General features: G+C 36.2%; 1 protein-coding gene across 2 annotated transcripts in view; it reads right to left on the minus strand.

The window, feature by feature from the left end:
• Positions 1-704: 704 nt before the first annotated feature.
• Positions 705-12,758, minus strand: part of XPR1 (xenotropic and polytropic retrovirus receptor 1) — a 190,075-nt gene continuing 178,021 nt past the window's right edge. For both annotated transcript variants that reach the window (XM_057727866.1, XM_057727867.1), the window contains exons 13-15: positions 12,445-12,584; positions 5,477-5,698; positions 705-2,837 (exon numbers count right to left, since the gene is read on the minus strand). In XM_057727866.1, the coding sequence (XP_057583849.1) occupies positions 2,777-2,837; positions 5,477-5,698; positions 12,445-12,584 (423 nt within the window). In that variant the 3' untranslated portion in view covers positions 705-2,776. The remainder of the gene's footprint in view (positions 2,838-5,476; positions 5,699-12,444; positions 12,585-12,758) is intronic.

A 12,758-nucleotide genomic window follows, 5' to 3' on the forward strand; every position in this document is an offset into this window, starting at 1 on the left:
TATACTTCTTTTTCATTCATTTGGGGAGTATTTTAACTGATATTATAAATTGAGTGATTCTTAAATAAAATAAAACTAGAATTTCTAAACCTAAAATCGGATGAAGTTTTGCCTTTGGTTAGATTGCTCCTCCTTTAAAATGACTCTGTGATATTCATTTCCTAAGAGTTCTACTGAGTTTCAGTGTACAAGAAGCTTCAATAAAATTTTAGGTTGGACATAGCATTCACAATGGCTAGGGCATATAAAAGTTAGGAGAAAAAAATGCACATTGCATTTTTTGGAGGAAAAAAGTTAAATATATATCCTGTCTCCCAAACTGTTTCCTCTTGATGAGGAAAAGCCCTCTTTTCTCTTTACAGCTTTAGGAAGAACATAAAGCTGTTGCATTTAAGTACATTTTTGAGCATCTGTCATAGTAAGCTGAAAGTTACATAAGCCTTATCTTTCTTGAATAGACTATGCTGATAGGATGAACATCAGAAAAAGAATACATTCTAACATTGTATTATCTATGAAAAAATAATACTGATTAGGGCCTGGAATCATAATAGTTGAAGAAAGACCAAATTGGTCATAGGATACACTGAAGTAAAAACACTGAAGAATTCAAATACCAGAAGTCAACTCTAAGATTTTTATGTGTGTCATTATATAAGTTTACTTATAGAGAATGAAGTTGACAACTCAAACTGCTCTGGATATACGTTAGTACCACCAATTTTATTTGTATAAGAAATGACTGGTCCACTGGACTTATCTATATAACTCCATAATAATTACTGCTATTTTTTTTTTACAGACCAGTGATATTTCCCCCATTGTTTTAAAGTACAAAACCAGAACAGTTAGAAAAAAATCCGAAGTATAAATAATGCAACCTTTAATCTATTAAGGGCCACTAAATTGTTACCACTGATTATTATAAATGATTCAATTTATTTAAACTTAAAAAAAAATCCTCAAATAATTGAACTTCTCTTCTTCAGTTTTGGGCCAAGGAACACGCTTGGCAAAACAAAAAAGGCAATAAAGGCCACGAAGTTTTGTGATTTTTCAGAAAAAACAAAAACAAAAAAACCCCAACTCCTTTAAAAAGAAACTATTTGTCAGTTAATGGGTGGAATTTTGGTAGTGACAGGAACTTTAATTAATCTACTGGAATTCTGACAGGGATGAGTAGAGACGTGTGCTACATGGGAGAAGAGCTGACGACAAAAGGGTGTGCTAAGGGGCAGGAACCATGTACTTTTAATACTAAGTAACTGATAATGCTAAGTTTAATGCCCATCACATTCAAGAAAGTCAATTCCCTTATGGTTTTTGGGCTTATCTGGATAACTGAGGAAACAGGAAAGAAATTAAGCAAAGAAGTGAACATGAGCTTTGTGCACAGACCATGATAATCTGAAATTTCTAAGAAATATACTTTTCTGTGTACAGCAACCAAGTTTAAGCCCCTCCAAACTTTAAAAGCAGTTTCTCTATCATAGAAGGGCAGGAAATCCAATGTTCATCCTTTAAAACTGCTGGGGGAAATGGCTGCTAAGGTCTGTTTTATCACTGCAATGTAAAAGAGGAAGGATAATTTGTTCTATGCTCTCAAAAGCATGGTTTCCCCAAGATAGACTTTTAATTTGATCAAATTCTGGCTAAAGTAAGTGGGCCCAGAAGAAAAACTATCCAATGAGGGTGCAGAGAGTCTCTGAAATAGCTGTGTCTTCTAATTCTGAGTCAGTAAAGGCTGTACTTCAATTACCCTACATGCTGAAGCTTAATAAGGCATAACTTCAGTTGTCATGGTTGGGGTATGGGCAAATGTATTCCACATCTGTTCCTTAAAAAAAAAAAGTATCAGACCTCTTAAATACATTTCAACTGGTTGTGTGGAAGTGTGCAGATGCTTGGTTATGAGACACATGCTCAGGATTCTAAAGCAGCAACTTAAAAAATCAGTAATAAAACTTTGGCTTAAAATTAAAAAGAAAGGAAAGAAAAAGTCAAAATGGTGCAAGTTGTCTCATGAAAGAGGTATTGTGGACTAAACCCTCATAAATGCCGTCCCACATTAGTTTCCCGTCTCCTTTCACTGTTACCACCTTCACTGTACAGGAGTTATATCACTCTTTTAGGGTTAAGTTTCATAAATAATGAGAAAACCATATGTAACAAATACATCATATTTCCCACCCACCCAGCAACCCTCCCCAAAATAAGAAAAGTTACATCAAATTAAAAAGTAGCTTCGTGAATGAAGGTACTGCTCTAAGTTGCACTTTCCCTGCAAGTGCGGCCAGTGCCTTTGCGCTGGGTATGAAGGAAAGGAAAAAATTCTCCACATAAACAGACAAAAAATTTAAAAACCAATGTCCGGTTTCAACCAGTCAAAACCGGGCCAAGCGGAAGCCGAGGTATCTCGGTACCGTCCCATCAGAGGGTCCTTGCAACGCCTGTTCTTCATCCTGATAGGGATCTGTGTCCTTGTGATTGTAAACAATCCATAAGATACTATGTTTTTGTTCCTTAAAATGTCCTCTGATTGGCAAAATGAAGTAAATATTTGTTTTAAAAATAGAACATGAAAATTAAATGAGAAGAAAAGAAAAGAAACACAGTGAGCTTGTTTGGAGTCCATAGGATCCGATCTGGAAGAGCTCGGAAAATGTGTTATATGTCTTCTCCTGTTTTCGGCTGGAAAGGTACTGGAGGTTGTGTTGGTCGAGGAAAGAATTGTAGAGTAGGAAAACCAAGGATGTTAATCTAGACTTCAGAGGATTCAAGTGTTAGCTTCATCATCTGTGTCTTCTATCAATACCTTAGTGTCACGAGCCTTGGATCTAGTGGTGATAAGAGGAAAAAAAATACTTAGTCCATTACTAAAATACAAACACATCCAAAGTATTAGGTACATTTCCAATCTTACTACCATTAAAAATACCAGGCATAGGCACCATATACTACACCAGATGGGCTGTTCCTGGAGTTTCGTATTCAATTTCAGGTATTACTGGACAACACTAAGGAACTAGATTGCAGCCAGAGGAAGGAAACAAAAACAATGGCAGGTCATGTGCAATGGAGGGACTTTGATTTTATGATGTATCTCTTTAACCTCTTTGAGTGCCAATTTTCATCTCTATAAAGCAGGAATAATAATACCTATTTTACAAAATACTGCTTTCACCTCATGGAGATAGTATGAATATCAAGTGAGAAAATGGATATAAAAAGCATCAGTAAAGCATTAAAAAAATATAAGGAATTATGAAAAGGATGATAGAAATATCATTTGAGGTACACATGAAAAACCAGAAGAGTTGGTCAGCAGGTGATAAGACCTAAGGAGAGACATGACAGCTGTCTTCAAACAGTTGACAAAGTATACATAGAAGAGGGAGAAAACTAAGTTCTGTTAGAAAGCCCAATCAGGATCAACTGGTTGAAATTATAGGAAGCATATTTCAACATAAGCTATCTACCACAATAACTACCCAACAATAAAATCAGGTGCCTTGTACAGTTAAACTTCACTATCACTGATGACTGTCAATCACATAAGATGACCAACTATTCAGGATGCTTTAAAAGAGATTCCTGTATGGGATGAAAAATGGGATTAGATAATGTCAAAATATTCTACAACTCATGAGCCCCAAGAGGTGAAGTGGGTATTATTATTATTACTCGACAGAAGTGGAAACAGACATTCAAAAAGTTAAGAATGTGCTAAAGGTTGCATGAGTCACAAAGTCAGTACTCAATCTCAGATCTTCTTATTTTAGATTCCCTGCTCTCTCTATTGCACATAACCTGCATTGTTCTAAATGTCTTCCTCTGGTGGCAATCTAGTATCCCAGTGTTTCTGCACTGAACAGCTGAAATTGAACATAAACACCTACTGCCAAAGAGCTTCCTTGTTTCTGAAGCAGAAAGAGTGTGTGTTTAGATTGCCCTCTGCTGGTAACTAACAAGGATTAGACTCACATTTAGGAGCTCAATGAGGCGGCCACCCACAGCACTGTCTCCCTAGCCCTTTGTGGCCCTTATCTTGCGGACTCCACCAGTGTTCACATCCCCTCCTCTTGCTTCTTCAAACTCTGCTTCCTGCTATATATAATAATATCATGCTTTGTTTTGATGTTCTTCTTACTGACCTCCCTGACCATTCCTTTCCTTCCCCTTTTGTTTGTTCTTTTTTTCTCTTGCCTGTGTTTGTTCCCTAAGACTCAGTTCCTTGCTCTGCTTTTCTTTTCTCTACCTTCTCCTCTTCAGAGAATTTCTAAATTCTATCTAAAGCTCAGGCAATTTCTACTCTGCTCTCCTGTGGGTTATTACCACCTCCTATTTTTTTTTTTTACTTCCTTTAAAATGTTTCCTTATTTTCTTTTTAGTCCTATTGTAAGCATCCTAATTCAAGTCTTTAATGTTCCATACTTAAGAATACTGCAATGGTCTTTTAGTTGAGCTGGTGTTTAGATTTCCCTTTCCCAATACATGTTGTACAGTGCCATTAAAACTTATGAAAAAAATTACTTTCATAATGTGATTATATGAAAAAATTCTCTGTGACTCCTTCCTGCCTACAAGATCAAGCTTGCACTTTTCAGCCTTTTACAATCATACTTCACCTATTCAGCTAAATTTTCTTACTATTTACTATTAGTTCTAGTCACACAGCTTTTCTTTCTGCTCTTCATTTCCACCTTTATGCCCTTTCTGTGCCTCTAGCCTATTCAGACACTCCCCTATCCTTTAGAGAACTGCTCATGCTCAACCTGTCTCCTCCCTCACTCCAATCCACTGTGATACCCGCTGTCTCTAAATTTCAAATGCTGCCACAATATACCCTACATTCATTGCTACTTTTAGGAATATATAAAGTCATTGACTGATAAAAATACTTGGTAGGTTTTAGTAAGAAAGTAAAAATAATAATAGTTTATACTTATCCAGCTCTTTCTGTGAAGAAACTGGTCTAAATCCCATGTCATAACAAATTTAATCTACCTAGCCACCATAAGAGCAGGGACTGTATTAATCCCAATCTAGAGATGAGGGATAATACAGAGAAATTAAGTCGTTTGGCCAAGATGATACAGATGGCAAGTGGCAGAACCAGGATTCCTACAGTTTATACCTTGAAAATGATTTTTACACAAGATACACTTAAGAGTCAAGTAAATTATTCTCCAACAAATTTTCCCCAGTATACTTCTAATGCCAAATTAGTAGGTATTAATTAGTATTAATTAATGCATTTTAACACACTAATGACATTTTACACTATGTGTTCATTAAGACATTCTATATATACGTTGGATCATATGAAACTGCTGTTATTGCTGGTTTTTGTGGTGAAAGATGGTTGAATGCCAGCAATTTCATCTGGTTCAACCTGATAGCTTCTTAACTTAAATGTTATCCAGTACTAAAACCCGAAGGGAATTCGTCTCACAGAAGTAGAAGCCATACATACTGAGAAGCGAGGCGAGGCCGGCGCAGGGATATACTCTGGCTGTACTTCCATGGCCGATTCTTCTGGCGGTTTCGTACCCCGTCTTCCTGGTCCATCATCTGCTCTAGAAGCGTCTGATCATCTGCATTCAGAGGGGCCACAGAGATGTCCCGCACAGCACGGAATTCACCACAGTTATTCAGATGTTCATTCTCCAGGCGGAAGAAGTTCCACACAAATCGCCTTAGCAAAGTGGGGTAGAGCAGGCAAATTACTTACAAAATTTGAACATACTATTACTATCACCTGTAGACTTCCCAGCATATCAAGTTTCCATTGATGGAAACAAAAGAAGGAATTAAGGACTACAATACTAAAATAAAATAGAAAAAAGATGGTGCGGTGGGGTGAGTGAGGGGGAGGGGACAAGAATGGAGCAGGCAAAGGAAAGGAACTCATGGAATGCAGTTTCAGAGTACTTATTCTTTTGCTTTGTTGGACAAATATTTATTGAATGCCTACAATATGACAGGAAAAGGCACTGGATGAGACAAAGCCTCTGCCTGTGTGTGTGTAATTTCTAATGACAGAAACAGACAATAAACAAGATAATAAACAGATAATAAACAATAAACAATAATGGTAAGTGCTCTGAAGAAAATAAAGCAGGGCAAGGGTACAGAACATGCTTCTTTGAAGGGATGGCATCTAGCAGAAACCTGAATGATGCAAGGAAGCAAGTCAGATAAAATCCTAAAGAAAAGTATCCCAGGCAGAGGATATAGCAAGTACAAAAGTTCCCAAGTGGGACAGGACTTTGGTGTGTTAAAACAACACGAAGGTGAGTGGGGCTGGAGCGGAACTGGAAGGTTAAAATGGTAGGAGATGAAGATGGAGAGGTAGAAAAAAAAGGGCCTGATCCACAGAGGGCCTTAAAAGCCACAGCAAAGAGTTTAGATTTTTATGTGTGATAGAAAACAGGGAGAGTTCTGAACTGTTAATAGATCAAAGGGAGACAAGAACAGCTGAAGGAAGACGAATTAGAAGCTGTTGCAGTAGTCCAGGAAAGAGATGATGGAGACTTAGATTCAGCTGGGGATAACAGAGGTGATGAGAAGCAGATGGACTAGGGATTTATGTATGAAGATGAAGTCGATAGGACTTACCGACATGGGATGTGAGTGGTCTCAAGTTTTTGTTCTCAGTGAATGGAGACACCATTTACTAGAGATCTGGGTTGTTCCTATTAGGCCAGAGCCATTAGATATCCAAGAGGAAAATTCAGTAGCTAGATGGACTTGAGTTTGCAGTTCAAGAGAGTTCTAGGACTATATAGACAGCATAAAAACAGTATTTTAAGTCATGGACTTAGGAATAATACAAGTGGAGGAGAGAAGATTAAAGAGGATTAAACCCTAGAGCACTCCAATATTTACAATTTGGGAAGAGGAAGAAGAACCAGTAAAGGAAATGAGATGGAATAGACAGTGAGACAGTAGAGTGTAGGTTTCCAAGAAATCAAGTGTAAAGAAAGTGCTTTGCTGAGAGGTAAGATAAGTACAAGGAACCACTGGATTCAGATAAAGAGGATAAAGAGGCAGTAGGATCTAAAAGCACAGATTCTGGGAGAGTCTAGATTCAAATCATGGATGCTGCCACTTACTAGGTGTAATAACCTTGGATGATTTACTTAACCTATGCTTCATCAGTAAAATGAGTACCCACCTCACAAGACTGTCGTGAGGATTCACTAAGTTAATACATATAAAAGGCTTAGAACAGTGCCAGGTACATAGAAAGGCAATACATAAATGTTTGCTATTATTATTACTGATTATTAACAAAAGCAACTTAGTTTGAGTATCGGGAAAAAAAGACTTGAGTTGAATTAAAAGGAGGATGGGGAAGGAATCAGAGAGCAGAGACAGAAAGTACAGACATCTTGATGAGTTTTGCTGTAAAGAAGAGCAGAAAAATGGATAGTAGTTGGAGGAAAGAAAATAGAAGGTTTTTTACTTTTGCTTCAAATGGGTGATAGAACATCTGATTTTATTATTAAGCAAGTAATTTTTTAAAAAGAAAAAAATCAAGAATAAAAAAGTAGGGAGGGACTTCCTAGGTGGGGCAGTGGTTAAGAATCCGCCAGCCAATGCAGGGGACACGGGTTCGATCCCTGCTCCAGGGAGATCCCACATGCTGTGGAGCAACTAAGCCTGTGCACCACAACTCCTGAGCCTGCACTCTAGAGGCCATGTGCCACAACTACTGAAGCTCATGCACCTAGAGCCCATGCTCCACAACAAGAGAAGCCACCACAATGAGGAGCCCGCGCACCACAATGAAGAGTAGCTCCTGCTTGCTGCAACTGGAGAAAGCCTATGTGCAACAATGAAGGCCCAACGCAACCAATAAATAAATAAGTAAATAAATAAATTTATTAAAAAAAAAAAAAAAAGTATGGGACTTCCCTGATGGTCCAGTGGTTGGGAATCCGCCTTCCAATGCAGGGGATGTGGGTTTGATTCCTGGTTGGGGAACTAAGATCCCACATGCTGTGGGGCAACTAAGCCCATGCGTCACTACTACTGAGCCCATGCACCTCAACTAGAGAGCCTGTGTGCCGCAAACTACAGAGCCAACATGCTCTGAAGCCCATATGCCACAACTAGAGAGGTGCCCGTGTGCTACAACGAAAGATCCTGCGTGCACAACTAAGACCTGATACAGCCAAAAATAAAAAATAAAATAAATAAATTTAAAAAAAAAACAAAGAAAAAGAGAATAAAAAAGTAATTGAGGTACCTCTTTTTACTAGAAAAAATTTTTTAAAAATTTATAAAGCAGCATACACGAAAGAGAAAGAAGTAGTTAGGGGAAGGTGTTGTTGGTGATGCAGAATTTGAGGTCCTGGACCTAGATATCTGCGAAAGTGAAGAGGGGAAGGAGGGTTGACTAATGGTTTGGAGAGAGCACTGGCAGCAACAAGTACACTGTTTCCAGATCCAATCTTATTTTATCAGGCCACCCTGATAAATGTGCCCATCCTGACTCAGAGGAGAGTTATACACCTGTCTGAAAATTTATTTCATCTTCATTTGTGAAAGATATTTTCATTGGGTAAAGAGGTTTAGGTAGGCAGTTATTTTCATTCAACACACTGAAGATACTATTTTAATGACTTCTGACTTTCATTGTTGCTGTTGAGAAGTCAGCTGTCAATCTAACAGCCATTTCTTCGAAGATAATCCTTTCTTTTGGGCTGCCTTTTTTTTTTTTAATAAACATTTTAACTAAAGCACAACATAAATATATAAAAGTGTGCAAATTGTAAGTGTGCAGCTTGATTATTATAAAGTGATCACAGTGTGTAATTATTACTCAGAAACAAGAAATAAAAAATTACCATATACCTAAAGCTGCCTTTACAGCCCCCTCCTATCTTATCGTCTAGAGAGTTTATTGATTTACCTCTCATATTTAGCTCTACAATCCACCTGGGATTGATTTTGCATTCACTATGCAGTAGAAGTTGAGATTCATTTTTCCCCCATATGGATATCCAGTTGACTCAATATTATTTATTAAAGAACCTCTTTTTCTCCACTGTTATTTAGCCACCTTTGTCATAAATCAGGTAGTGTCAATGAATGTGTAGATCTGTTTCTGGATTCCCTATTCTGTTGCAGTGGCCTATCTGTCTATTCTTTGTCTTGTGTCTTTGTCTTGTCAGACACTGTCTTAATTATGGTAGTTATATAATAGGTTTTGATATTTGAGAGTATAAGTCCTTTAACTTTGTTCTTTTCAGCATAGTCTTGGATATTCTTGATCCTTACTGTTTCCATATAAATTCCAGAACTGGCTTGTCAATTTTCACACACATACATCTTTCATTAAATTTATTTCTTTAGGTATTTGATATAGTCCAGTGCTATTCAAAATGGTACTTTAAAAAAATTTTTTTTCTAGTTGTTTGTGATTTTTTTAGAACAACATTAATTTATATCAACCTTATATTCAGGGACAAAGCTGCATTCATTCTAATAGCTTATCTGTAAATTCTTCTGAATTTTCTGCATATACAGTCATGTCACCAGTGGATGATCACAGTTTTATTTCTTCCTTACTAATCCTTATACTTTTCCTCCCTCATTGCACTAGCTATACTTGCAGTATGATGTGAAATAGAAGTGGTGACAGCAAGCATACTTATCTCATTCCTGATCTCAAGGGAGAGCTTAGAGTGTTTTATGATTAAATATGATCTTGTTTGTTTTTTGTAGTGTTTATTTGTTTCATAAACAGGTATTGACTTTTCTCGATGCATTTTCTACATTTGTTGAGCATTGTTTTCCCCTTTATTCATTAACATCATAGTTACACAGATTGATTTTTAAATGTTAAATGATTTTTGAATATTACATCTTACATTCTGAGGATGAACCTAACGTGGTTGTGATGTATTATCCTTCTTATATATTGTTAGACTCATTACCCAATATTCTGTTCAGGATTTTTGCATCTCTGGAACTGAGACATGTCTTTGCAGGTTCAGATATCAAAGTCACACTGGCTGCACAAAACAAACTGGCAAGTGTTCCTTTCATTGTCTCATTTCCCTAAACGAGTTTTGTGTAAAACTGATAATATCTCCTCCTCATATATGTGGAAGGTTTCCCTGCAGTTTTCTTTGTAGGAAGCATTTTAATATGAATTGAATTTCTTTACTAGATATACACCTAACAGATTTTCTATTTCCTCTTTATTGGTTTTGGTAAATTGTGCTTTTCAAGGAATTTGTTCACTTAAATTTCTAAATTTATTGGCACAAAGTTGCTCATAATATTGTCATACTCTTTTAAAAAACATCTTTAGGATTTTTGATATTTATAATTTGTGCCTTCTTTCCCTTTTTGCTTGATCAGTTCTGTTTAGACATTTTATCAATTTTATTAGTCTTTTAAAAGAACTAACTGGCTTTGTTAATTTTCTCTATTATATGTCTGTTTTCTATTCCATTAATTTCTGTTCTTTATATTTCCTTCCTTTTACTTTTTTGGGTGGTTGATTTGCTATTTAAATTTTTTTTCTAGTTTCTTGAGCTGTATACTTTTCTGACATATACATTTATGGCTATACATTTCCCTCTAAGCATGGCTTTAGCTATATTTCACCTTTTCATTACATTTTCAATTTCATTCTGTTCAAAATATTTAAAAATTTTCATTGCAATTTCAACTTCAACCCATGGGTTATTTATACATGTGCTGCTTAATTTCCAAACATTTGCAAATATTCAGATATCTTTTTGTGATTTTACTCCTCTGAAGTTTGTTAAGACTTCCTTTACAGCCTAGCATATGGTTAATTTTGGTAAATGTTCCATGTATATTTAAAAGCGTTTGTATTAGTAGTTGTTGTATGCAGTCCTCTACATATGTCAATTAGGTCAAGTTGGTTAATTGACTACTTGTTTATTACTGAGAAAAGTATGTTAAAATCTTCCTTTGAAACTGTAACTTTATCTACTTTTACTTTTTAGCAATGTCAATTTTTGCTTTATGTATTTTCAAGCTAAATTATTAGGTGCATACAAATTTGAATTGTCTATCACAAATGAATCTCGAAGTGTCTAGGTTTGGCAAATTTCTTTTGTGTAAAATTGGCTTTAGTGTTTTGCTTATCTTTGGGTACCTGCCTTCACTTAGAGTCTGGGCTATCTTGTCAGATCACTGATGTTTTTAGGAGGATTAAAAAAAACATTTTGTCTGGCATTTTAATTGTTTCCACTGAGAAGGCTGGGCTGAATAACCCAGACTGCTAAATTGCAAACAATGATTCTCAAAAGATTTTAATTCTAGTTTCTGTTCTAAGACTTTTTACCTCCCTATTTCCACTCACGACCCTTCTGATGGAGCCCAATTCTTCCTTCCTTCCTTTCTTTCTCTTTCTTTCTTTTTTATTTAAAAGCCTTTTATTAAGTATTACACACATTCAGAGAAGTGAACTAGTCTGATGGGCACAGCATGATGAATTTTAACAAAGTGAACCCATCATGTAACCAGCACACAGATCAAGAAACAGAACATTACTCCACCCCCTCACCCAAGGAGGTTTTCCTGGTGCCATTTCCAGTCACTATCACACAACGGCAAATACTACTTTGACTTCTAATACTATAGATAAATTTAGCCTGCTTTGGAACTTCATAAATTTGGAATCATACAGGGATATAGTTTTGTGTCTAACTTCTTTTGCTCAATATTTTGCTTTGTGAGATTCATTCACGATCTCATAGTTAGTGTTTTGTTCTCATTACTGGATAGATTTGCATGTGTGCAAATATCACAATTTATCCACTCTAATATTGCTGGGCACTTAGGTAGTCTCCACTTTGGTCTGTTATAAATAGTATTATTGTGAACATTCTTGTATGTGGGTCTTGGTGGCTTTAGGTTAGCACTCCTGTTCACTATATACCCAGGAGTTCACACACAGCTTTGGTAAATACTGACAAAGAGTTTTCCAAAGTGACTGTTGTACCAGTTTCCTCCTACTTTCACTTTATGAGAATTCCAATTGTTCCCATTGTTCTACATCCTCAACAATACTTGGTGTGTCTGTATTTTTCATTTTAGCCATCATAGGTGAGTAGCTATATCTCAAATGTAGGTTTGATTTGCATTTCCCTGGTGATTAAATCATGTTAAGAACGTTTTGGTATGTTCATCAGCCATTTGGATGTTTAAATAGAGCCCAATTCTAAAAAAAGCTTCTAAGTCATCATCAGCAGTTATTTTAACTTTTTAAGACTTAATCTCTTAGCCCTTTAACCAGGATTTTCCAACTCTGAGGCTGATGAGAAGTCTGAGAAAAGTTGGAAAATTTAAGCTTTTCAAGTATAAGTTTTAATAAATTCTGATTTATAAGTACTGAGCAACTTTTTAGGTAAAAAGAATCTTTGATAAACTTTTCAGTAGTTTGCTTACCGGAAAACCTCAAGGGGAGCAAAGACAGTAGCAATGATATCCCCAGAATGAGGCAACAACGTCATGGAGGTAATTGAGATTTGGATAGTCCAAGCAAAGCGCAGTATCACATCCTCTATGATGGCACAGTAATAATAGGCCTGAGGAATAATAAGCAAATTGAGTACATTTACCATCATGTTTCTTATAAATAAGCACATCTAGCACAGTAACAAGAGTCACATATCCTACTGACAAGCACAGATTAAAGAGGAAAAAGAGTCTTATATTTTAGAAAGATTTCACCAATTTAGTTTTTTTTCCCCTTAAATAGT

This window comes from Hippopotamus amphibius, chromosome 3 (assembly GCF_030028045.1).
Source record: "Hippopotamus amphibius kiboko isolate mHipAmp2 chromosome 3, mHipAmp2.hap2, whole genome shotgun sequence".
In the NCBI taxonomy this organism is placed as follows: Eukaryota; Metazoa; Chordata; class Mammalia; order Artiodactyla; family Hippopotamidae; genus Hippopotamus; species Hippopotamus amphibius.